General features: G+C 39.8%; 1 protein-coding gene across 1 annotated transcript in view; it reads right to left on the bottom strand.

Annotated features, from left to right (window-relative positions):
- SLC24A2 (solute carrier family 24 member 2) overlaps positions 1-24,237 on the bottom strand; it is a 656,915-nt gene that overhangs the window by 46,386 nt on the left and 586,292 nt on the right. Inside the window, exon 9 of the mRNA XM_053702654.1 lies at positions 10,920-11,063. Coding sequence (XP_053558629.1) covers positions 10,920-11,063 — 144 coding nt within the window. The remainder of the gene's footprint in view (positions 1-10,919; positions 11,064-24,237) is intronic.

Raw genomic sequence — 24,237 nt, forward strand, 5'->3', positions numbered from 1 at the left:
CAACCTATATCTGATGTTGTGTTGTCGCAGGAGATGAGTGACTTCGCCAAAAGACCTGCATTGCTGGAGGGTATGGGGAGCCAAATCAGAGAGAATTTGGATGTCCTGATTTTTTTCTGGGAGAATAGGCTTTTCTAAGTGTGCTCTTTGGACCCTCTCCTTGTAGGTGAAGAAATGTAGTCTCACTACGATGTCCACAGCAGCACCTCTAGGCTTAGGGACCCTGTGAGCCCGATCTATGAGGTTCTCATTTTCCATCAATGGCTTAGCAAGGATAGAAAAAAGTTTAGTGAGGAAGCTTGAGATATCTTTGTTGGAAATTTCTTCTGTGACCCCTTTAAGCCTCAAATTATTTCTGCGCAACCTGTTTTCCAGGTCCGCCACTTTGTCTTTTAAGGTCGGACATTTGGATTGCTAGGTTTTGAGTATAACTTGATAGGTTAGACTGATCGACTCCCAAGTCCTCCTGTTTGCGTTCAAGTATATAAATCCTAGCATTAGTAGCATTTAGATCTTTGCGGATTTCAGCTAGAGAAGATGTCAGCTGGTCTGAGAATGAAGAGTGGTGGGTGTCCAGCATAGATTTCAGAGAGTTTAAAATAAAGGAAGGGGTCACGGTATTAGGTTCCCAGTTGTGGGATATCTTATAAAGCTGACTCAGGTAGAGGTGATGTCTCAGGACTAGTAAACACAGTGTCACTATCATCCCCAGGGTTATGTGAGGGGTTAAAGTGATCCAGTACTGTTTTCTTTATCACATTGGCTCCCTTCTGATTATTTTTTTTCTGAGAGTGAGACATTTTTGTCAGGCAGTTAAAGGCACCAATATATTTAGAGCCAGCAAATTGAAACAGATACTTATGCTAACTAGAGTTTAGAACAGAATATCAACCCTTCTGTAAGGCCTTCAGGGTGTTAGGCACGTTGATAAAAGGTTCCCAGGACTTGGGTATATTAGTGCCTGAAGGATCCCTTACTCCCCTCCCCCTCAAGCATTACTTTAGGTCTCCATGTTACTTTCACACAAACGGACCACAGAAATCATCAGAAACAGAGGGTCATTAACGTTAACATAGGTGGGGGGAGGTCTAGTACTATAGATTCTCTAGGGCTTGGTATGCCATGTAGATTGTTGTGGCTAATTAGCCCAATGGCTTCACTTAATGTTCCAAGTATTAGAGTCTCAGCCTTAATAAAGATAGGAGGGCACTTAGGCCCAAACTGCAAAGTTACTTTCTAGTAGGGTGGCTAGTGCCCTTTATGAGGAATCTGGAGTATCCCCTCTTCCTTCCCACTCCACCCACCACTTCAAACAACTAACCGGAGCGTGTGTCTTTGATGCTGCCGGTCTCAGTAATCTGCAACGGCCTGTTCATAAAAAACAATATGGCCACCGGAGCACCTCCGGAACAAAAATCCACAGCAGGGAGATCGGGTATTCACCCGGTTGGTTTATGGGGGTCCCCTCTGTCTCCTCTTCCCACTCACCACTCCAGAGAACTAATGTGGGAGTCGCGCACCTCCTGGACTGATGGCTCCTGCGGGTAAAGTGGTGTGGTACACTGGCTCCAAGATGGCAACCGGAGCAACTCCTGAAGAGCTGTATACGGCTTGTGCTATGTTATGCGCCTGGTCTCCTCAGCTTTCTTGGTGGTGGTCTGTGAATCTTTCCAGAGGGTTCCCGGGGCAATCCGGAGCTGGCCAAATTAATTCCGCCTCTTCTCAGACTTAAAAATGTACGGGTGTCGGATAATACTGCACCAAAACTGTTGTAAAGTGCGTGTGTTCTATAGCCTGGCTAGCTCCACCCCAGGATTTATTATTTTAATTGTAATTTAGGATTTATTATTTTAATTGTAATGTATGATTTAATATTTAATATTTTAATTGTAATTTATGATTATTTCAAGTGAATGTAAATTTTGATGCTAAAGCGCCCGGTTTGTAAAAATTCGATTAAAAACAGGGGCACTTTAATTCATCAAAATTTACATTTCACTGTTGTGAAAAAATACTTACCTTTAAATCTTGACAGCCGCTCCAGTTTCCTCCGCCCGTCGCAAAGCCTCTTCTTGGATCTAAAATGAGGAATCCGGCTTCCTCCAATCACGGCTTCGAATCAGACACTGATTCATCTGGGGGGGAAAGCCGTGATTGGAGGATGACTGATCCATCATTTCTGACGTCAGAAATGGCTTTGCGACGACCAGGGGAAGCTGGAGCAGCTGTCAAGTTTAAAAGGTAAGTATTTTTTAACGAGTGAAATGTAAATTTTGATGAATTAAAGTGCTGCTGTTTTCAATCAAATTTTTTAAAAACGGGCACTTTAGCATCAAAATTTACATTCACTTTAAATGTATGTAATGGGGTTAATTTAGGGGGTGTTAGGTTAGGGAGCTTAGGGATTAGTTATTTGCATTGTGGGGGGATAGCGGATTAGGGGTAAATAGTTTAAATAGTTACATTGAACTGTGGGGGCATGATGGATTAAGGGTTAATAGTTTAAATAGCTAGATTGCGTTGTGGGGGCATGGCGGATTAGGGGTTAATAGTTTTAATAGCTAGATTGCCTTGTGGGGGCATGGCGGTTTAGAGGTTAATAACTTTAATAGATACTTTGCATTATGGGGGTTAGCGGATTAGGGGTTAATACATTTATTTGTTATTGCGGTGGGGGGTTTCGGTTAAGAGGTAGATATTGCACATGCATTAGGTGTTTGATTTTAACAGCGAGTGACGGGGAACATATATGTGGCGCCGTATATGCGATCGAGTAGTGTAAGGTCGGGTTACCATAGTAACCTATTGATGTTTTAGAAATCTGGCATCGGTTGGAAGCGTTAACACAACACTAACCTTACACCTACACGAAAAGAGCGACTGCACGCAACGTGGAGACTTTTTCAATGGAAACTTTTTCAATGGAAACCTGGTACTAAAATGGAGCTTTTAGCTGTCGGCCGCTTCGGTAGCTTACGGCTCCATTTTAACGGCTCAATGGAATTTTTAACGACTCACTGTCTGTAATTAGTCAATTAAATAAACAAACTATTAAACAAATAAATGTGCTCTTTCGTTCATTTGGTTTGTCCATTTAATAGATAGAGAAACTTAAACGAATGAATAATCAAATTTTCATATTCATTCAAATTAAATTAGTCTAGTTAATGAATGCCTTTCCGTCAAAATCTGTTAAATTATATTTTTTTGCAAATGAATAATAAAATAATGAAAACAGAGTTTTGCACGTCTTATATATAAATTAAATTCACACAGATATATGTATGTATGTGTGTGTGTGTATATATATATATATATATATATATATAGAGAGAGAGAGAGAGATATTTACTGTATATACAGTATATATATAAGCCTGTGCACCCTTCACTTGTTCCAAGTTTGTTTGATTGAGAGCTTGAATTTGTATGGCTGTATTAGGGACCCAGGTTTAGGAAGAGACCTTGACGTGGTACCTGGGCTTGTCCCATTTGGCCAGATAAGGTAACTGACTCTTCCAGTTTTGCTTTTAATCTTAGCTGAGAGCTTGCAAGCAAGTGCTGGACTTTCTCTGTGTGTTTTATATATATATATATATATATATATATATATATATATATATACATATATACATAAATATATATATATATATATATATATATACATACATACATACATGTATAGTTGCATGTAAATGGATTTTTCATTACAAAAGGTACTTAATAATAGGTACTTCATATAAGTACTAATACGGAATATTACCAGCTTTGTTATGTGTTGAGAGTGGTAGCAGTTGCTAAATGCACGGATGTGCACAATTATCTCTTTGAAGTTCCACTGTTCAGGCAGGAACCTTATTTTTATTTCATTCTTCAAATCCATTCATGGCAACAACTGAATACACTCATTTTAATTATGAGAATCTGATTAGTGTGATATGGAAATTCCTAATTAATTATACACAGTACTGCATGAACATTGATCTGATGGAAATACATATTCAGAAAACAATAAGCCCGTGACCAGATAGCTATCTAATACATTAGCTTCACTCAAAACAACAGCGTTATAGAGATGTTGTCAGTAGACAGTGTGTTTGCTGCGCTGTCAGCAGATTTATTTTTTAATAACTTAAATTATGCTTACCTGATAATTTTCTTTTCTTCAAATGGAAAGAGTCCACAGCTGCATTCATTACTTTTAAGAATTAAGAACCTGGCCACCAGGAGGAGGCAAAGACACCCCAGCCAAAGGCTTAAATACCCTTCCCACTTCCCTCATCCCCCAGTCATTCTGCCAAGGAACAAAGAACAGTAGAAGAAAGTAGCAGAAAAAAATACAGGTGAGGAGTTGTGGACTCTTTCCATCTAAAGAAAAGAAAATGATCAGGTAAGCATAATTTAAGTTTTTATACATAAATGGAAAGAGTCCACAGCTGCATTAATTACTTTTGGGAAAACAACACCCAAGCTATAGAGGACACTGAATGCAAAAATGGGAGGGTACAAGAGGCGGCCCATTCTGAGGGCACCAAGCCTAACAGCCCTACTCCAGAAACCCAGCTTCGTCCGAAGCCGACAAAAAAATTTGAAAAAAGGAAAAGGCCCAAGGACACTGACCCGTAGATAGTCCACAGCCTTGCTAGAGATCGCAGGAACTAGACTCGATTAAGTCAACAGCCTCCAAGAGCCACAGTCGCCCAGCAGTCGGTCTCCAAACAACACACCCCTTACTAAAAAAATGGTACAATCTACTGTATTCTTCCACAAAGAAGAAAAGACACGGAGAAAACATGATTTTACTTGTAGAGTGCGGCTAATCCCCCTTAAGGGACTCAAGGCGCTGCAACCTCGAAAGGAGGAAAGGCTGAGTATACCTTGCGAGGGATCGAACTTGCAACCCTCGGTTTGCTACAGTGCAGAGTAGCCAGAGTGCATCAGTATGCTGAGCTAGCTTCCAGCTAGCATAAGGAACTCCAGAAAAAACAACCTAAAAAGAGTACAAACACAGCCTGACCCAGTTTCTCTGGGTTTTTGCTCTAACAGAGACCCAACCAGTCTCATAGAAACAAGGAGAGGCAACGCCCAGACCCCAGAAACAGAAACCACGGGATAAGGACGGGAATCTGAAACAGAGAGGATCTTCCCCTAACACAATGCAACTGAAGACGAAGGTCCCTCAAGTCACAAAAAAGTAGCTCAGAATACCGAAATATTCAGAAACGAAACCTTGTGCAGCAAGCTCAGATAGGTCTGACGAACAACACCTGAAGCAAAAAACACAGCACGCTGCAGTCATCTAAAAATTACTCTGAAACTTAAATACTTGCAGGGCAAGCAGAAAGCAACTGAAGATAGGATCTAAGAGCCACCAGTCCTTTCCACAAATCTTGAACATGTAGAAAGGAGAAACCTCAAGAGGTTTACCGTATCTCGAATGCTCCGAGGACGAATATAGCTGAGCAACAGATCTCAGATCCTGTTCCAACACCGGACCAGCCCAAGCAATAGACATGCCCGATAGACAGGGGGGGACAGAAAGACCCCAACCACAAGTCCCCAGGGAATGAAAAGAAAAAGGGGGGACTCACCCACCCCAACAGAGCTTGGGTGCCAACCTAATCCGCTCCTCCAAAATAAGGCACTCCCAAGGAGAACCCCCTGTGACCTTGAAAGAGCAATAGATCCATAGGAAAACCTGTCAAAGCTTTCTTAGACAGTCTCTATGTAGAAAGATCAAAGTCCATCAGGTGGAATGGAGCCCACAGAGCAGCAGATGCTGCCCCTTACAGAAATAAGCCACCTGATACAACCTCCTACACACAGGGCAGGACAAAGACCCTCCAGAGAGCGGAAGGAAGGCAAAGGAAGACAAACTATACCCTCAAAAGGGAAGGGCACAGATAAGAACAGCGTACATGTCCACAAGACATGAAGCCATAGTATGATCAAAACAAGGACCGAAAGAAAAATAATCCATACACCAATGTTGACCCAACAGAGAAAAAAACTCCCCATAGAGGAGCACACTCCATCCGAAGGACAAGTCAGGCCTTAAAGTTTATAACCAGTACCCGAAGGTGGATGTGAACGCTGGCCTTCCTGCTTGCAAGCCCAATAAGCTAGACCCTATGTCGCAACATAGGGTCCCTGAAAAAAACAGGATCATAAGTCTCCAGACATCGAAGAAGGATCCAAGACAAGAACCCGGAACCCAGAATCCTCCTAGAAAGAACATCACCCTCAGGGAACACAAGATACCCCGTCTGAAGCAATCAGACCTCACAGGGGATGGGAACGGGTACAGGACTCACTCGTAATTTCCAGCCCAAGGGAAGAAAACACCCCTAGCCGGAGGTCAACACCCCCCCAGCAAGGTACTAGTCCGCGACAAAGTCACACAATTTCTCTAGAGCCCAAAGGCCCCAAGGGCAACACTAACGGAAGTGAGAACGAGAACAGAGTCACCCAAAAGAGAGTAGAAAGAAAGGCTAGTCCTCATAATCCATTTCAGATTAATGTTCCAGAGGACCACACCCAAGGGAGAGGAATGCAAAGCATCCCGAACCCAGGCAGAAAAACATCCCCTAAGCAAAAAGCTTGGAAAAAGAGACAACACCTCTTATCGCCCCTGATATGGAGATGATTAACTCCCGACGGAAAACAGAGCCTCACAGCCTTCACTTCCTAATTAAGCGGCCAAAGCCGCCAGAAAAGCCGGACAAAGTCCAGAAAGTCTTGACCCAAAGGAAGAGAACCTCTAAAAGTAACAAGTCCTAAAAAGACACTTCCGAAGAGACCATGAAAGGCAAAACCGTAAGAACGGCGGTATGAAGGACCTAAATCCTCCAAGCTTCCAACCCACAGCAGGAAGGAACACTCTAGTTCTTGGAAAAATCAGAAATGACTGAGCATGTCGCTGTGGATCTCAACGGAGTCCCGGCCACTAGATTGAAAAGCGAATGAGGACTGAACCAATCTCCCATGCCCCTAAGCAACCACGGACCCTCAAGTCCTCTCAGGATGCTAGTTGAAGCTTGTAAAACAAAACAAGAAAACAACACTAATCATACTGTGATCACTAGGCGCCCTCTTTGGACATAAAAGGTAACACGTGTCTGAACTAGGCCTCAAAGACAAAAGGATTTGTACCCAGTCAGGACCAGCCTGACACCAAGGGCCCCAACACTGTCAAGGCCACATAGAGTCTCCCCCGATGATGGAGGGATAAAGAACAGTCAGACAGACTTTTGTCCCGAAGGAAACATCACACCACAACATGAGCTTTAGACCAAATAAAAATCATCCTCACCGGATGAAAATAAAAGATAAGGCAACCTGTAGGTTATTTCCCAGAAAGAACGGACAGACCCGCAGGACCAGCCCAACAGGGGTCTGAGACTTCCAAGCTCAGAACTGGAAAAGGATATACAAATAACAAAGACTATAAGAAGATTACTTCATCCCCTTATGTTTATGTATGCAAGCCAGTCAAAGAGTAAGACTGGAATCCCCAGATCCATTAAAAGTGGGATCCTCCATCAACGCCAAAAACGTGCCTTAGTAGAACACAAAGGCGTGTCAGTCTATAATGAAAGGTGCAACATACCTCCGCCAGGACAAAAAAGAAACACCGGCTCCGAAGGTTGACCCCCAGAGGCCTCAGGGGCAGTCGCTCCCCAGAAGGCAGAACTGGACCAGGCGATCCCATGCCTGACGAACCCTGGTTAACGAAACACAGACAATATCGTAAGCACACTCCCGGGAGGTGCAAATGTGCCAGCACCAAATATATGGCCATGTGGAACCGTGTCGTAACCCCTCGGTGGGTACAGGCCACACTCCCTAGAAAGGATAAGTAGCGTTTGGGTTACCTGCATGCGTAATAAGAGTTGGTGGTTGGGAACTTGTCTCGTGAGAAATAGAATACCCAGAGGCGGATGGCTCAGTGGGCCCCCGATTCCCCGATCCCGAGGAACAGAGCACTCTAAAATGGCATTTGGAACATAACTGATGGTCATGTATCACCCAGGCCAATTCATATTCTTCGCAAGAAGTAGAGTCTAAATCAGAGACATCCGTCTCAAAGAATCCATAACTGGGACACTGCCACCTCCAGAGAACCAGACACCAGCGGACCAGAATTTCTCCGTCGCCATGCGGTCAGGAAAGCAAAAATTAAGTCACAAGGTAAACTGTGCAGTACATGCAAAAGCGCGCCCGCCTGAAATGGCCGCGTCACTAGACATAAGCCGTTATGTTCCAAAATAGCCATGAGTCGAAGCAACACTACACAGTAGCAGACAGAATCACATAACAAACATGATTATAAATCCCCCTGTTCAATAATCCCCCTCAGGAGATATTAACCCTTGATTCCTAGATACAAAAAGGAGCCTCACTGAGACCTTATGTTAAAGTTATCCCCGAAAGGTTGTGGCCCCTCTCAGATAAACAGTTGAAATTACAATACATCCATGATGAAAGTAAAATGAAACGATCTTACCGGAATCTACACCGTGGAACAGGAACACGGCCCTTCAAGTGTGACAGATAGTAGCGTAGCTTCTGCCATGGACTTGAGAGAAAAAAGCAGGCAGAGAAACTTGTCAACGCTGATTGCTTGTGGAGCTGTTAATATGAGTCGGGATGGTTTGCAGAAAGACTCTCCCTGCATCTCCGGACTCTTTCACCCATGCTCTGACTGAAAGGCTGACAAGACTACTTAAAACTCCAGTCCCATGCTGAAGAGTACTACCCTCCATAAGAGACTATTGAAAACTTCTGACACTTCTCTGCCAACCTCCTGGGACAAAAGGCAAAGAATGACTGGGGGTGAGGGAAGTGGGAGGGGTATTTAAGCCTTTGGCTGGGGTGTCTTTGCCTCCTCCTGGTGGCCAGGTTCTTAATTCCCAAAAGTAATGAATACAGCTGTGGACTCTTTCCATTTATTAAGAAAATATATATTTTTAATTTTGACATAAGGATATCACTTCCATTGACTAATGCATTCATATTGTGTATTGCTTATTGCAATCTTGTTGGGAGACTTTTTTTTAACTATCACAAATTCTCTGCAAGACAAACACTTATTGAGTGTGCAGGTAGGTAATCATTCTATTAACAAACCGTTAGTGGACAGTGAATGTATTTACATATATGTTATGGGTTTACTATTTCCCCATCTCTTTAGCTGCACTTTTATATATTGTCTAGTTATTCTCTAATGCTATCCCTTCTGTAATGCACCTTATATCCTCTTCTCTATAGCCTTTGGAACACTATTTATAACACCACAAAATAAAATTGCCTCAATTAGAAAATACATTTCTCCCTCCCACTCCTCAAAGCCAGCCCTTCTACCCACTCATCTCTTTAACCAGTTTCTCACCACAGACATATTTCCTGATACATTCCAGCACGCCTTAATCTAACCTATTCTAAAAATGTCCTTCTAACTATCGGACAGTCTTCTTACTCCAAATTATGGGAATGATAAGTCAACAAATTCCTAACTCAATTTCTCTCAACTATTTATTTGTTCCCCTCCAATCTGTCTTCCACCCTAAACACAGATCAGACACTACTCTTACTAAAGTATCAAATGATCTATCAGCTAAAGTAAAATGCCACTACTCCCTACTAATTATGGATCTATCTGCAGCTTTTGACACAGTTAACTATCCTCTCTTCTTTACAAATTCTACATTATTTTGACATCCAAGACAAAGCCCTCTCCTGTTTGCTTCTTATCTCTGAAACTGCTCATTTACAGTTTCCTTTACCAGCATATCCCATGATCCTTTGCCTCTAGCAGTAGGAGTAGTACAAGGCTCTGTCTTGGGTACCTTACTTTTTCTATCTATATATCCTCCTTTGGAAAACTTCTATCCTACTTTGGGTTCCAGTACAACTTACACCATATGCTGATGATACTCAAATACATCTTTCCTCTTCTGATATCTGTCCTATGTTCAATCAGATTGCCAACTGCCTCTCTGCAATTTCCTCTCAAATGTCTTCACACTACCTCCAACTAAATCTGTCTAAAACTGAGCTGCCTCTTATTCCCCCCCCCCCCTCTTCTAGATATCCCACAGCTGATATTTCTCTTACAGTTGGAGACTCTATACTAAACCTCATCACAGGTCCGATGTCTTGGTGTCACACTTTTGATCTTCACTATACATATATACAAGTAATCAACAAATCCTGCCATGTACAACTATGCAAAATTTCCATTCCAGTTAGAATACAATTTAAAATATCAACTCTAACCTATAAAGTACTTAACAGCCTCACTCCCAAATATATTTCCACACTTATCTCCTAATACTCCTTGCCCAGCTCTCTTTGATTAACCTCTAATATTCCAAGACTTCTCACATGCTGCTCCTGTCCTCTGGAACCCTCTTCCTTGTTCCCTCAGACTGTTTCCAACCTTGTATAATTTCAGGTGCCATTTGAAAGCCCACCTATTCGGAGAGGCTTACCATCTGAGCTCTAACTTTTTAATCCTAGCCAAAATAAATTGTGAACATACTTGACTTGCTGCTGCATCTACAATCTATTGTGCAAGGGGTTCATCAAGGGCATGCACAGCCGGTGAGGAGTTTGCATGACTCAGGAAGGAGAATGTGAAAATTAGAAGACATAGGGGAAGTGTTAAACTGCCTAAGCTGATGGGCTGATATTACTGGTGCCAGGTTTTATGCTCCCACCTGCTGAGCACTGCCCTGCCCCTAGTATGCATGTAAAAGAGATTCTAAAAAGGGTGTCAAAGTAGTTATAACCCTTTTATTGGTGCAACAGCAAGTGTTTATATCCTATTAATATCTATTAATGCAAGTGGATTATATTTCTTTTTTTCTGAGAGGGAGAGGCAAAATATTCCTAAACCCAGTTGAAACCTCTACTCACTGGACTGCGGACATCAGGTAATGTGATCCATAAGGGAAATATGATAGGTAGCACAGCTAGATACACAGCCCTCTTGCGACTGTTGGTAGGCCAGGCTAAACTGAGAGGATGGTCCTCTTCATCATCAAGATCTCCAGCTGGGACCTAATGGATCAAGGGTTGAAAAAGAAGAGAAAAAGTAAAAAAAAATATCTTCAATACTGTTTAGTCAAGCAAAGGGGTAAAACATAGCATCACTATTGCTCTAAAATATAATACTTTATCTTATAGATTATAATTACATATAGGGCTAGATTACAAGTGGTGCGCTAACGTTAGTGTGCAATATAATAATATTGTGGGCACATTCATTTGCACTTTTAACCCAAAATGACTTATATATACTTCATGCGGTATTATGCCTATTGTACTGCATGATAGATATATACATTGGCACTGCAGGAAGCTCCAGCATTCTCGGCTGGGTGGTCCAGCAACAGAGGGGGGAGGGAGGAGGGTGGGGGATGGCCCTGCACTGCAGAAAAAAAATAAAGTGAGGGATGGGGAGCTACACTACAGAAAAAATGTGGGGTGGGGATTCCCTGACTTATGACCGCTGGAGGAAAGGAGGTAGGGGGATCACAACACTACAGAAAAAAAAAAAGTGTTTTATAGGTACAAGCAGACAGCTGCTAGTACTAAAGACGGCTGCAAGCAGTGGGAGGGAAAGGGTTAGAGAGCTCAGGGAGGTGAGAGGGTGGAGGAGGAACACTACACTGCAGAAAAAAAATATACAGTACTGTGCAAAAGTCTTAGGCCACCACCAGCTTTGTTGTTTTAGCAAAGTTTTAATGACCATCCATATTTAAGTAATCTTCTGGTATATAATACCATACTTCTTTGAGCACTTTCCCAGAGTTCTTTAGATTTAGGTTGTTTTTTATTTCTTTCTCGGTCCAGATGATCCCATACTGCTTCTATAATATTCAGGTCTGTACTCTATAAAGGCCAGTCTATTACTGTCAGTGTTTTATCAGCTGTTTTTCTCTCCAAATATGATTTCACAGAATTAGCAGTGTGCTTAGGATTGTTATCATGCTGAAAAATAAAATCATTGACAATCAGTCGCTTTCCAGAAGAAAATGACATGATGAATTAAAACCTGTCTGTACTTCTCAGCATTCATTATCCCATCAATTTGGATAATATAGCCAACACCACTGGCAGAAATGCAGCCCCAAACCAGGACAGACCCTCCACCATGTTCACTGAAGGCCACAATTACTCATTCTTCCATCTCCAACTCTTCTTCTCACATATTGTTGACAATTGGACAAAACAATTTTAAACTTGAATTCCTCACTCCATAATACTCTTTTGCACTGATCTGCATTCCGTTCTTTGTGAGCTTAAGCATATCTTAGCCTTTTCACCCAGTTCCCCTTCCGAAAAAATGGTTATCTGCTACCCTTCCACAAAGGCCATTCCTGATCAACCCTCTTCGGACTGTGGAAGGGTCAACTTGGCATCCCGATGAAGCTGCCAGATGCTGAGCCAGGTCCTTGCTGGACTTCTTCCGGTCTCTCAAAGAAGAGACTGTGAGAAACTTCTCATCAGATTTTGAAAGTTTTCTTGGCCTTCCAGTCCAATTTTTCCTTCACCGCTGCTGATTCTTCAGATTTCTTTATAACCACTTGCATACCATATCTTGAGTATCCAGTTTGTTTGCTGATTTCCCCTTGAGAGTGATCTTGCTGATGCAAAAATATGACTTTATGTCTGTCAAATTCTGTGATCTTTGACATTTTGAATGGAATGATATGATTGAAAGTTGGTCTTATTAGCAAGCTTCAGAAGAATTTAACTCATACCACATGTGTATGTAATGCTCAAGCATGTCTTGCACAAAACTGGTGTAATAGACCTTTTTACAGCAGTCATTTTGACATGAAATAGTAGTACAAATACAGGTGTTAGCAATGACATTAATTAGGATTCCATTCCATTTAAGTTGTTTAGAGCCAGGTTCCTGCTATTGATCAAGTGTATGGGGAGATCACACTTTTTTTCAGTTTTTTAATACTGCATACAAATATCCTGTATTTTCTAGATGTATTCTAATAAAGAGACTGAGTAATAATTAAATATAGTCATTATACCATTGCTAAAACAACAAATCTAATGGCGGCCTAAGACTTTTGCGCAGTACTGTATAGAAAAAAATATATATATAATTATTAAAAAAAACAAAACTAAACTGCATACTGGCAGATTATCTGCTAGTACCTAAGATGGTGGTGAGAGAGTTGTTTGGGAGGGATCAGGGGGAATGGTAATCTCTACACTTAAGCTAAAATTAACCATACAAGCTACCTGATTAACCCCTTCACTACTGCTGGGAATAATAGAATGTGGTGCGCAGCTGCAATTAGCAGCATTCTAATTACCAAAAAGCATGTATGTCCGCTATTTCTGAACAAAGGGGATGAGAAGCTTTTACAATCTTTTGTGCCATGATTGCACAGGCAGAATGTAAATCATTTCAGTGATAAACCTAGTTTATGAAAAAGTTATTTTTTTTATATGATCACATTTGGCGGTGAAAAAGTGGCATGAAATATACCTAAACAGGCCTAGATCAATACCTTTGGTTGTCTACTTAAACAAATATAAAGTTTCAACAGGTAAATAAAAAAAAAACAAGGCACTATTTTTGTTTAAATGGAGTAATAGCAAAAATGCAAAAAAATCTCCGGTATTTCGGTCAAGTTCTTCTCGGAAAGTTCTGGTAGCGAAGGGGTTAATATGTCCATAACGCTCCTTTAGATAACTAAGTTTTTTGTATTGCACTCGAGTGCAACACTTAACTCTTCACTTGTAATACAAGTGCAATGAGCGCACTAATAGTGCTCCGTGCGCTATCCATAAAAGTATAGGGCACATTAAAAAATGTTTTGACCACAGTGAGATGCTTTGGTTAAACTATTTAACCATCTACTTGTAATACAAGATTGTGCATTATTCTTTGCCCAAGCTCGTACAAAAGATGATGTACCCTGCACTATCAAATGTGCTCTACTTGGAATCTAGCCCAATATAGGGCTAGGTTACGAGTGGTATGCTAACTGTTACGCTCAAGCAAAAAGGGGTTTATCGCGGCTCTTTGTGGATCAATTACAGAATGAAAGTGAACATGTTCACACGAGCACAATCGAATTTAATGCTCATCGGGATACGGCAACTACAGAGCTCTGGTTAACTGTAATGCTTGACCAAAAAGTTGCACAAAACACTTAGGCCTAGATTTGGAGTTTGGCGGTAGCCGTGAAAACCAGCGTTAGAGGCTCCTAACGCTGGTTTTAGGCTACCGCCGGTATTTGGAGTCATTCAAAAAAGGGTCTAACTCTCACTTTTCAGCCGCGACTTTTCCATACCGCAGATCCCCTTACGTCAATTGCGTATCCTATCTTTTCAATGGGATCTTTCTAACTCCGGTATTTAGAGTTGTGTCTGAAGTGAGCGTTAGAAATCTAACGACAAAACTCCAGCCGCAGAAAAAAGTCAGTAGTTAAGAGCTTTCTGGGCTAACGCCGGTTCATAAAGCTCTTAACTACTGTACTCTAAAGTACACTAACACCCATAAACTACCTATGTACCCCTAAACCGAGGCCCCCCCACATCGCCGACACTCGAATAAATTTTTTTAACCCCTAATCTGCCGACCGCCACCTACGTTATACTTATGTACCCCTAATCTGCTGCCCCTAACACCGCCAACCCCTATATTATATTTATTAACCCCGAACCTGCTCCCCACAACGTCGCAGCCCGCTACCTACAATAATTAACCCCTAATCTGCCGACCGCAAAGAGCCACCACCTACATTATAGCTATGTACCCCTAATCTGCTGCCCCTAACACCGCCGACCCCTACATTATATTTATTAACCCCTAATCTGCCCCCTCAACGTCGCCTCCACCTGCCTACACTTATTAACCCCTAATCTGCCGAGCAGACCGCACCGCTATTATAATAAAGTTATTAACCCCTAATCCGCCTCACTAACCCTATAATAAATAGTATTAACCCCTAATCTGCCCTCCCTATCATCGCCGACACCTAACTTCAATTATTAACCCCTAATCTGCCGACTGGAGCTCACCGCTATTGTAATAAATGTATTAACCCCTAAAGCTAAGTCTAACCCTAACACTAACACCCCCCTAAATTAAATATAATTTTAATCTAACGAAATTAATTAACTCTTCTTAAATAAATTATTCCTATTTAAAGCTAAATACTTACCTGTAAAATAAATCTTAATATAGCTACAATATAAATTATAATGATATTATAGCTATTTTAGGATTAATATTTATTTTACAGGTAACTTTGTATTTATTTTAACCAGGTACAATAGCTATTAAATAGTTAAGAACTATTTAATAGCTAAAATAGTTAAAATAATTACAGATTTACCTGTAAAATAAATCCTAACCTAAGTTACAATTAAACCTAACACTACACCATCAATAAATAAATTAAATAAAATACCTATAATTATCTACAATTAAACCTAACACTACACTATCAATAAATAAATTAAATACAATTCCTACAAATAAATACAATTAAATAAACTAACTAAAGTACCAAAAATAAAAAAGAACTAAGTTACAAAAAATAAAAAAATATTTACAAACATTAGAAATATATTACAACAATTTTAAACTAATTACACCTACTCTAAGCCCCCTAATAAAATAACAAAGCCCCCCAAAATAAAAAAATGTCCTACCCTATTCTAAATTACTAAAGTTCAAAGCTCTTTTACCTTACCAGCCCTGAACAGGGCCCTTTGCGGGGCATGCCCCAAGAAGTTCAGCTCTTTTGCCTGTAAAAAAAAACATACAATACCCCCCCCAACATTACAACCCACCACCCACATACCCCTAATCTAACCCAAACCCCCCTTAAATAAACCTAACACTAAGCCCCTGAAGATCTCCCTACCTTGAGTCGTCTTCACCCAGCCGAGCCAAATTCTTCATCCAAGCGGAGCAAGAAGAGGTCCTCCATCCGGTAGAAGTCTTCATCCAAGCGGGGCAGAAGAGGTCTTCCATCCGATTGAAGTCTTCATCCAAGCGGAATCTTCTATCGTCATCCATCCGGAGCGGAGCGGCAGCATCCTGACTCCATCAGCCAATCAGAATATTCCTACCTTAATTCCGATTGGCTGATAGGATTCTATCAGCCAATCGGAATTCGAGGGACGCCATCTTGGATGACGTCATTTAAAGGAACCGTCATTCGTCGTTCAGTCGTCGGCCAGGATGGATGTTCCGCGTCGGAGGTCTTCAGGATGCTGCCGCTCCGCTCTTCAGGGGCTTAGTGTTAGGTTTATTTAAGGGGGGTTTGGGTTAGATTAGGGGTATGTGGGTGGTGGGTTGTAATGTTGGGGGGGGGGTATTGTATGTTTTTTTTTACAGGCAAAAGAGCTGAACTTCTTGGGGCATGCCCCGCAAAGGGCCCTGTTCAGGGCTGGTAAGGTAAAAGAGCTTTGAACTTTAGTAATTTAGAATAGGGTAGGGCATTTTTTTATTTTGGGGGGCTTTGTTATTTTATTAGGGGGCTTAGAGTAGGTGTAATTAGTTTAAAATTGTTGTAATATATTTCTAATGTTTGTAAATATTTTTTTATTTTTTGTAACTTAGTTCTTTTTTATTTTTTGTACTTTAGTTAGTTTATTTCATTGTATTTATTTGTAGGAATTGTATTTAATTTATTTATTGATAGTGTAGTGTTAGGTTTAATTGTAGATAATTATAGGTATTTTATTTAATTTATTTATTGATAGTGTAGTGTTAGGTTTAATTGTAACTTAGGTTAGGATTTATTTTACAGGTAAATCTGTAATTATTTTAACTATTTTAGCTATTAAATAGTTCTTAACTATTTAATAGCTATTGTACCTGGTTAAAATAAATACAAAGTTACCTGTAAAATAAATATTAATCATAAAATAGCTATAATATCATTATAATTTATATTGTAGCTATATTAGGATTTATTTTACTGGTAAGTATTTAGCTTTAAATAGGAATAATTTATTTAAGAAGAGTTAATTAATTTCGTTAGATTAAAATTATATTTAATTTAGGGGGGTATTAGTGTTAGGGTTAGACTTAGCTTTAGGGGTTAATACATTTATTAGAATAGCGGTGAGCTCCAGTCGGCAGATTAGGGGTTAATAATTGAAGTTAGGTGTCGGCGATGTTAGGGAGGGCAGATTAGGGGTTAATACTATTTATTATAGGGTTAGTGAGGCAGATTAGGGGTTAATAACTTTATAATAATAGCGGTGCGGTCCGCTCGGCAGATTAGGGGTTAATAAGTGTAGGCAGGTGGAGGTGACGTTGTGGGGGGCAGATTAGGGGTTAATAAATATAATATAGGGGTCGGCTGTGTTAGGGGCAGCAGATTAGAGGTACATAGGGATAATGTAAGTAGCGGCGGTTTACGGAGCGGCAGATTAGGGGTTAAAAATAATATACAGGGGTCAGCGATAGCGGGGGCGGCAGATTAGGGATTAATAAGTGTAAGGTTAGGGGTGTTTAGACTCGGGGTACATGTTAGAGTGTTAGGTGCAGACGTAGGAAGTGTTTCCCCATAGGAAACAATGGGGCTGCATTAGGAGCTGAACGCGGCTTTTTTGCAGGTGTTAGGTTTTTTTTCAGCTCAAACAGCCCCATTGTTTCCTATGGGGGAATCGTGCACGAGCACGTTTTTTGAGGCTGGCCGCGTCCGTAAGCAACTCTGGTATCGAGAGTTGAAGTTGCGTTAAATATGCTCTACGCTCCTTTTTTGGAGCCTAACGCAGCCATTCTGTGGACTCTCAATACCAGAGTTATTTTAAAGGTGCGGCCAGAAAAAAGCCAGCGTAAGATACGCGGGTCGTTACCGACAAAACTCTAAATCTAGCCGATAAAAAATAAATTTAAAAGTACAGTTATACTTAGAACTGTCTAATAAAAAATATTTTTTTAAAATATTGCCTAAAAAATTAAAAGGGATCAGATATGATGTCTCAGGTGTTATAAAAAAAGTCAAAGAGCATGTCTAAATATGATTATGTATATACTAGTCGATAAGCCTGCCCATAGGGAAGTCTAATTACTTTTTAAACTACAAATGTAGAAACAACGTATTTTGTAACTCTTCTTTTAAATAAAAGTGTAAGCTACAGGTGTAGCAATACTATAATTTTAATGGACTACTATCTTAAATATAACTAAAATTATAAACCACTTAACCGTCAACCACCCACATCGCAATACACCTAATTACCCTATTAACCCCTAAACCGCAAAAACCCCACATCGCAATAAACCTAATTACCCTAATAACTCTAAACCGCAAAACCCCCACATCAAAATAAACCTAATTACCCTATTAACCCCTTAACCGCAAAACCCCCACATCACAATACACCTAATTACCCTATTAACCCCTAAACCGCAATACCCCAACATCGCAATAAACTTAATTACCCTATTTTCCCCTAAACTTGCAAACCCCCCCACATTGCAATACACCTAATTACCCTATTAACCCCTAAACCGCAAAACCTTCACATCGCAATACACCTAATTACCCTATTAACCCCTAAACCACAAACACCTACATTGCAATAAACCTATTTACCCTATTAAACCCTAAACCACAAAATCCCTACATCGCAATAAACCTATTTACCCTATTAAGTCCTAAACCGCAAAACCCCTACAAAGCAATAAACCTATTTAACTTATTAACCCTTAAAACCGCCAAAATCCACAACGCAAATAACTATTTAAATAACTAAGTACACTAACCTAAAACCCCCTAACCTAACAACACCTAACCTAACAACCCTTAACCTAACACCCCATTAAATAAACCCAAATTACCTAATTCTAAAGTTACAAAAATTAAAAAATAAATAAGTTTACAAAAAATACAAAAAAGGCTAACATTACAGAAAATGAAAAAATCAAATTACCAAATTTAACAAAATTAAACCTAATCCCTATGAAAATAAAAAAGACCCCCCAAAATAAAAACACCCCCTACTTTAAGAATAAACTACCAGTAGTCCTTAAAAGGGCTTTTTGCAGGGCATTGCCCCAAGATAATCATCTCTTTTACAAAAAATATTCAAAGTCCCACCTAACATTAAACCCTCCCACACCCCAAAATAAAAGAACCTAAAACTAAAAAACCTAAACTACCCATTGACCGGAAAAGGGCATTTGTTTGGGCATTGCCCTTAAAAGGGCATTTAGCTCTTTTACTGCCCATCCCTAATCTAAATAAAACAAACCCCCCCAAAAAACCTTTAAAAAATACTAAATCTAACCCCCAGGTTGGTACTCACGGTTCCTGAAGTCTAGCAGAGAAGGTCCTGCTCCAGGCGGTAAAGTCTTCTTCCAAGCGAACCTCTTCTTCTTCCAGGAACATCCTGCGCGGAGATCGTACGAAGAGGATCCTCCATGCTCCATGGCTCCGCGGTCGCCGGTCTGCAGTTCCAAGGTCGCCGGTCTTCAGTTCCGCGGTCTTCAGTCTTCAGCACTGCTCTGCGCAGGATGTTCCTGGAAGAAGAAGAGGTTGCGCTTGAAAGAAGACTTCACCGCCTGGAACTTCTCCGCCGGACTTCAGGAACTGTGAGTACCAACCTGGGGGTTAGACTTAGGATTTTTAAGGGTTTTGTGGGGGGTGGGGGTTGTTTTATTTAGTTTAGGGATGGGCAGCAAAAGAGCTAAATGCCCTTTTAAGGGCCATGCCCAAACAAATGCCCTTTTCAGGGCAATGGGTAGCTTAGATTTTTTAGTGCTAGGTTCTTTTATTTTGGGGGGTGGGGGGGTTTAATGTTAGGTGGGACTTTGTATATTTTTTGTAAAAGAGCTGATTATTTTGGGGCAATGTCCTGCAAAAAGCCCCTTTAAGGGTTACTGGTAGTTTATTCTTAGGGTTAATAAGTTAATTAGGTTTATTGCGATGTGGGAGTTTTGCGGTTTAGGGGTTAATAGGGTAAATAGGTTTATTGCGATGTAGAGGTTTTTGCGGTTTAGGGGTTAATACTTTGTGTAGGTTTTTTTTCTGTTAAATTTCGTGCGGGCGGTGTTTTTTTTTTTTAAATACTTGATGCTGGCGTTTTTTTTTTTTATACTTGATGCAGGCGTTTTTTTTTTAAATACTTTAATGTGGGCGATTAGTTGTTGCTTTTGTAATGCTCCGTTTGCCTTCGCTGCATCCACTGGTGGATTTCACCACCCTGCCATTTTTGGAATTCACCTGGATGCAGCGTAAGCGCTGCCAACATTCAATTGAGGATGCGTACGCAACTGCCGACAGACATTACAAACGCAATTATAGTATAGATATGTATATATGTATATATATATATATATATATATACATATACAAGTTTTTGTTCACTTTAAAAGAGTCCTGTGAGTGCATTTGTCAGGAGGAATATATATACATATATATATATATATATATGTGTACACATATGTATTTATATGTGTATATATGTATTTACAGACATATATACACATATAAACGCATAAATACATAATACAATTTGCACCTTATACTATTTATTTATATATATATATATATATATACTGTATATATGTGCATTTGAGCCCTTTGCAGTTAAGTAGCTGAAATCATATTTATGCAATATTCATGTTTAATTGTGCATGTACTATGAATATTTCACATTCCAATGTTCTTCACATAGGGGAATATGTTCTGAGTATTTATAAATATATATATATATATATATATATATATATTTATATATCTTTATATCTATATGTATATATATATATATTATTATTATTATTTAATCACACAATTCCCTGATAATCAAGTAGATCTAGCAAATCTAAGGCATGGTACTTTCTTAAATTATTACCAAAATTATTAAACAAACTTAAAAAAGACTGCAGTCCAATCTAAAGCAAACTAATAAAAAATTAAATTATTGTAGAAAAATCATTTTAAAAGTTTATATATAACTGTAATTAAGTAAACACGAATACATTCTGGCCTCTAGTTATTAAGGTCTGGCGGACCTGATCCGACACTGCGGATCAGGTCCGTCAGACCTCGCTGAATACAGTGAGCAATACACTCGCCGTATTCAGCATTGCACCAGCAGCTCACAAGAGCTGTTGGTGCAACGCGGCCCCTGCAGACTCGCGGCCAATAGGCCGCCAGCAGGGGGGTGTCAATCAACCCGATCGTACTTGATCGGGTTGATTTCCGGCGATGTCTGTCCGCCTGCTCAGAGCAGGCGGACAGGTTATGGAGCAGCGGTCTTTGTGACCGCTGCTTCATAACTGGTGTTTCTGGAGTCTGAAGCTTGATAACTAGAGGCCTCTAAATAAAAAGCATATATGCAAAATTCTAGTTAAAATAATAAAACCACTGTTTGCTTATTTAGATTATTCAAATGTCCAAAATGAACTGAGCAGATAATGTACTATGCAGTAATATTTTGTTGTTGTCATAAGCGAGGGAAAAGTGTGCACTCTTTTGAGGGGATTACTGCACCCGGCCGGATCCTGGCAAAGACTCTGCAGAGGGGTGTTACTGGGGCCCCAACCACACTGCACTGGCATCTGCTGTGCTGCTAAGGTGTGTGGGGAACGGAGGGCAGCCAGTGACAAGAAAATCTCCTGAGGTGGAGGGGGGCTGGTTACCAATTCATGGCATTGGCACTGTTCAGTAATTTTGGAGGTACTGTATATATATATAACTGTTACTGCTCTGACATTGTCATTTCTGTGCCAAAAGTGATTTTATACAGAAAAATGTGGATGATTAAAAAAAATCTAATTTTTTGTTGCAGATTTATAACAAAAACATTGATGGCTTTATTTGGGAGCTTAATTTACTGTTATAATATTACTGCTGGTTAAAGCTGTCAACATCTATCTAAAAAAGCATGCTAAAAATAACAAATTATTTGCTATTATTTCTGTTAAACACATTTGTCAAGTAAGTGTGCAAAAAAATAGTTATCACAAAAGTACAGACCTGAGTACCAGTTGTTTTCACCTTATATTAAGATATTTGCTTAAAAGGGACACTATACAGTAAACATGTTTTTTTTTTCTTTTTTCTGCTTAATGGGTTTCCAATGATTTGTTATATCAGCAGCAGAGTATAATGTATGAAAAATTGCTTTAAAATAGCTGTTTTTGTTTTTTGAAACCACAACTAAGTGAAAATGGGCTGAGCTAGCAGGGAAATCAGAAAACCTTATTTTACCAGTTTCTGTACACACACATGATACTTTATATTATCTCTGGCTGTAAAACAAAGCTCAATACTTAGAAAGAACAATTGAAACCATTTTATTACTTCGCTCTACTAACCCTCCCCAGGGAGTGCAATTTCTTCTGCTGGCTATGTTTACACAGCCTTTCTATAGCCTATAATTAAGTATAGAAATTTTCAGTACAGGAGGGGATACCACAGACAAAGTCAGCTATTTTAATTGCAGATATAAAGGCAAGGGAGATATTTATACATGTTGACTATGTTTTAGGTATGATTATCACAGTCTGTCTCATGCCATCTCTGATGGTTTTTAAATGCAAATATTCAGCTGCTGAAAAATGTATAAACAGAGTAATGCTATGAAAGTCACTATGGAATTATGAAAAATTATAGCAATAGCAGTTTGTTTTTTAACAGTGCTACCATTTTATAAATGTGATCAACTCATACTACTGTTAATTAGTTATAGTGTGCTATATGCTGGTCTCTAAATAGTGTTTAAAGCTAGTTGCTATGCCCAGGAGCTGATAACAGTCACTCTTGCCACCAAAAATGATGCTATCTGTAAACTCAACCCAGCATAATTAGGCAACAAGATTGAAAACAAATTATAGTTGTCAAATAGGAAGGACAGACAGAGATAGCTGCATTCTATTGGTTCCTTAAATTCTTTCTTTATTTTATTATAAATACAGCTTTGGATTATTTTTCTCCCTGCTACTGTTAAGGCGATGACATCTGTCCATGTGTGATGCACTTATCAGTCCATGAGAGGAAGGGAAGTGTAGTCATTTGCAGTGTGTAAAATGTCATTGGCTCACGCTTGGCAGGGGACCAAGGGACCCTAGTGACACCAGTGACGTACAGTGAGGTCAGAGGCTAGTGAGGCGCTGACAATGATACACCGGAGAAACACATATATGAGCCCAAAAGAAGTAGCTTAAATTAAACTTAAGCATTGTTTCTCAACCGCGGGTCTCAAGTACCCCCAACAGGGCAGGTTTTCATTATAGTTGACCCAGTGCACAGGTAAAATAATCAGCTGATGGGTGAGAGCAAGTTAGTAACCATGGTGTTAATGATCAGCTGATTATTTCACCTGTGCACTGGTTCAGCTATAATGAAAACCTTGCATGTTGGGGGTACTTGAGGAATGCGGTTGAGAAACACTGTACGTATGCACCAGCACATCTGTATTGTGTTGATTACCTGGAGAATAAAGCACACACACTACATGAGACAAACGCTCAGTTAAATTCTTACATTGCAATTACATAGGAATACAATATATTATTTTGGATAATAAAAGGGTGGTTATCCTATTAACTTGAGATAAGTTTGAATTGAAATTATGAGAAATACATACTGTCACATCTGCAGCACTTAGATTGCATAAGATCACCTCTTCAGTCAAGATTTTATCTAAAATTCTACACTTGTTTAATTTTTTTTTATTATTATTTATGCAAATGATAACTTGCATATTATATTGTACAAATCTGTACTGTTTCCCAGCTGACAGCAAGCTATCTAAGGAGCAGTATAGATTTGTACAAAATGATATGCAAATGATCATTTGCATAAATAATAATAATAATAACATTTTAAACAAATGTAGAATTTTAAGATAAAATCTTGACAGAAGAGGTATAATGGGGCAGATGGTGCAGTTAGATATATTTTTTTTTAACAGTGACACTAGTTAATAAGCAGCATTAACAATATGGCCAGTCTTTTTTTTTTTACTTTTTTCCCCTCTCTTCTCCTCCAATATGTTTTGAAATTGACACCAGGGGCGCGATCCGATATACGGCGTAGTTTGCGGCACAAGCGAGGGAACCCGCGTCGCCCGCAGTTTCAGCTCGCAACTCAGGCTATCCTATATACGGCGCCGTCAGAGGCTAAAGTGCCGTAAGTTGGATAAACCAGCGATGTCCAGAAATCTGCGCAAGTACAAATTTCTGGCGTCGCCAGTGACTTACGGCACGTTAGAAACTGCC

This window comes from Bombina bombina, chromosome 2, assembly GCF_027579735.1.
Source record: "Bombina bombina isolate aBomBom1 chromosome 2, aBomBom1.pri, whole genome shotgun sequence".
Taxonomy (NCBI): domain Eukaryota; kingdom Metazoa; phylum Chordata; class Amphibia; order Anura; family Bombinatoridae; genus Bombina; species Bombina bombina.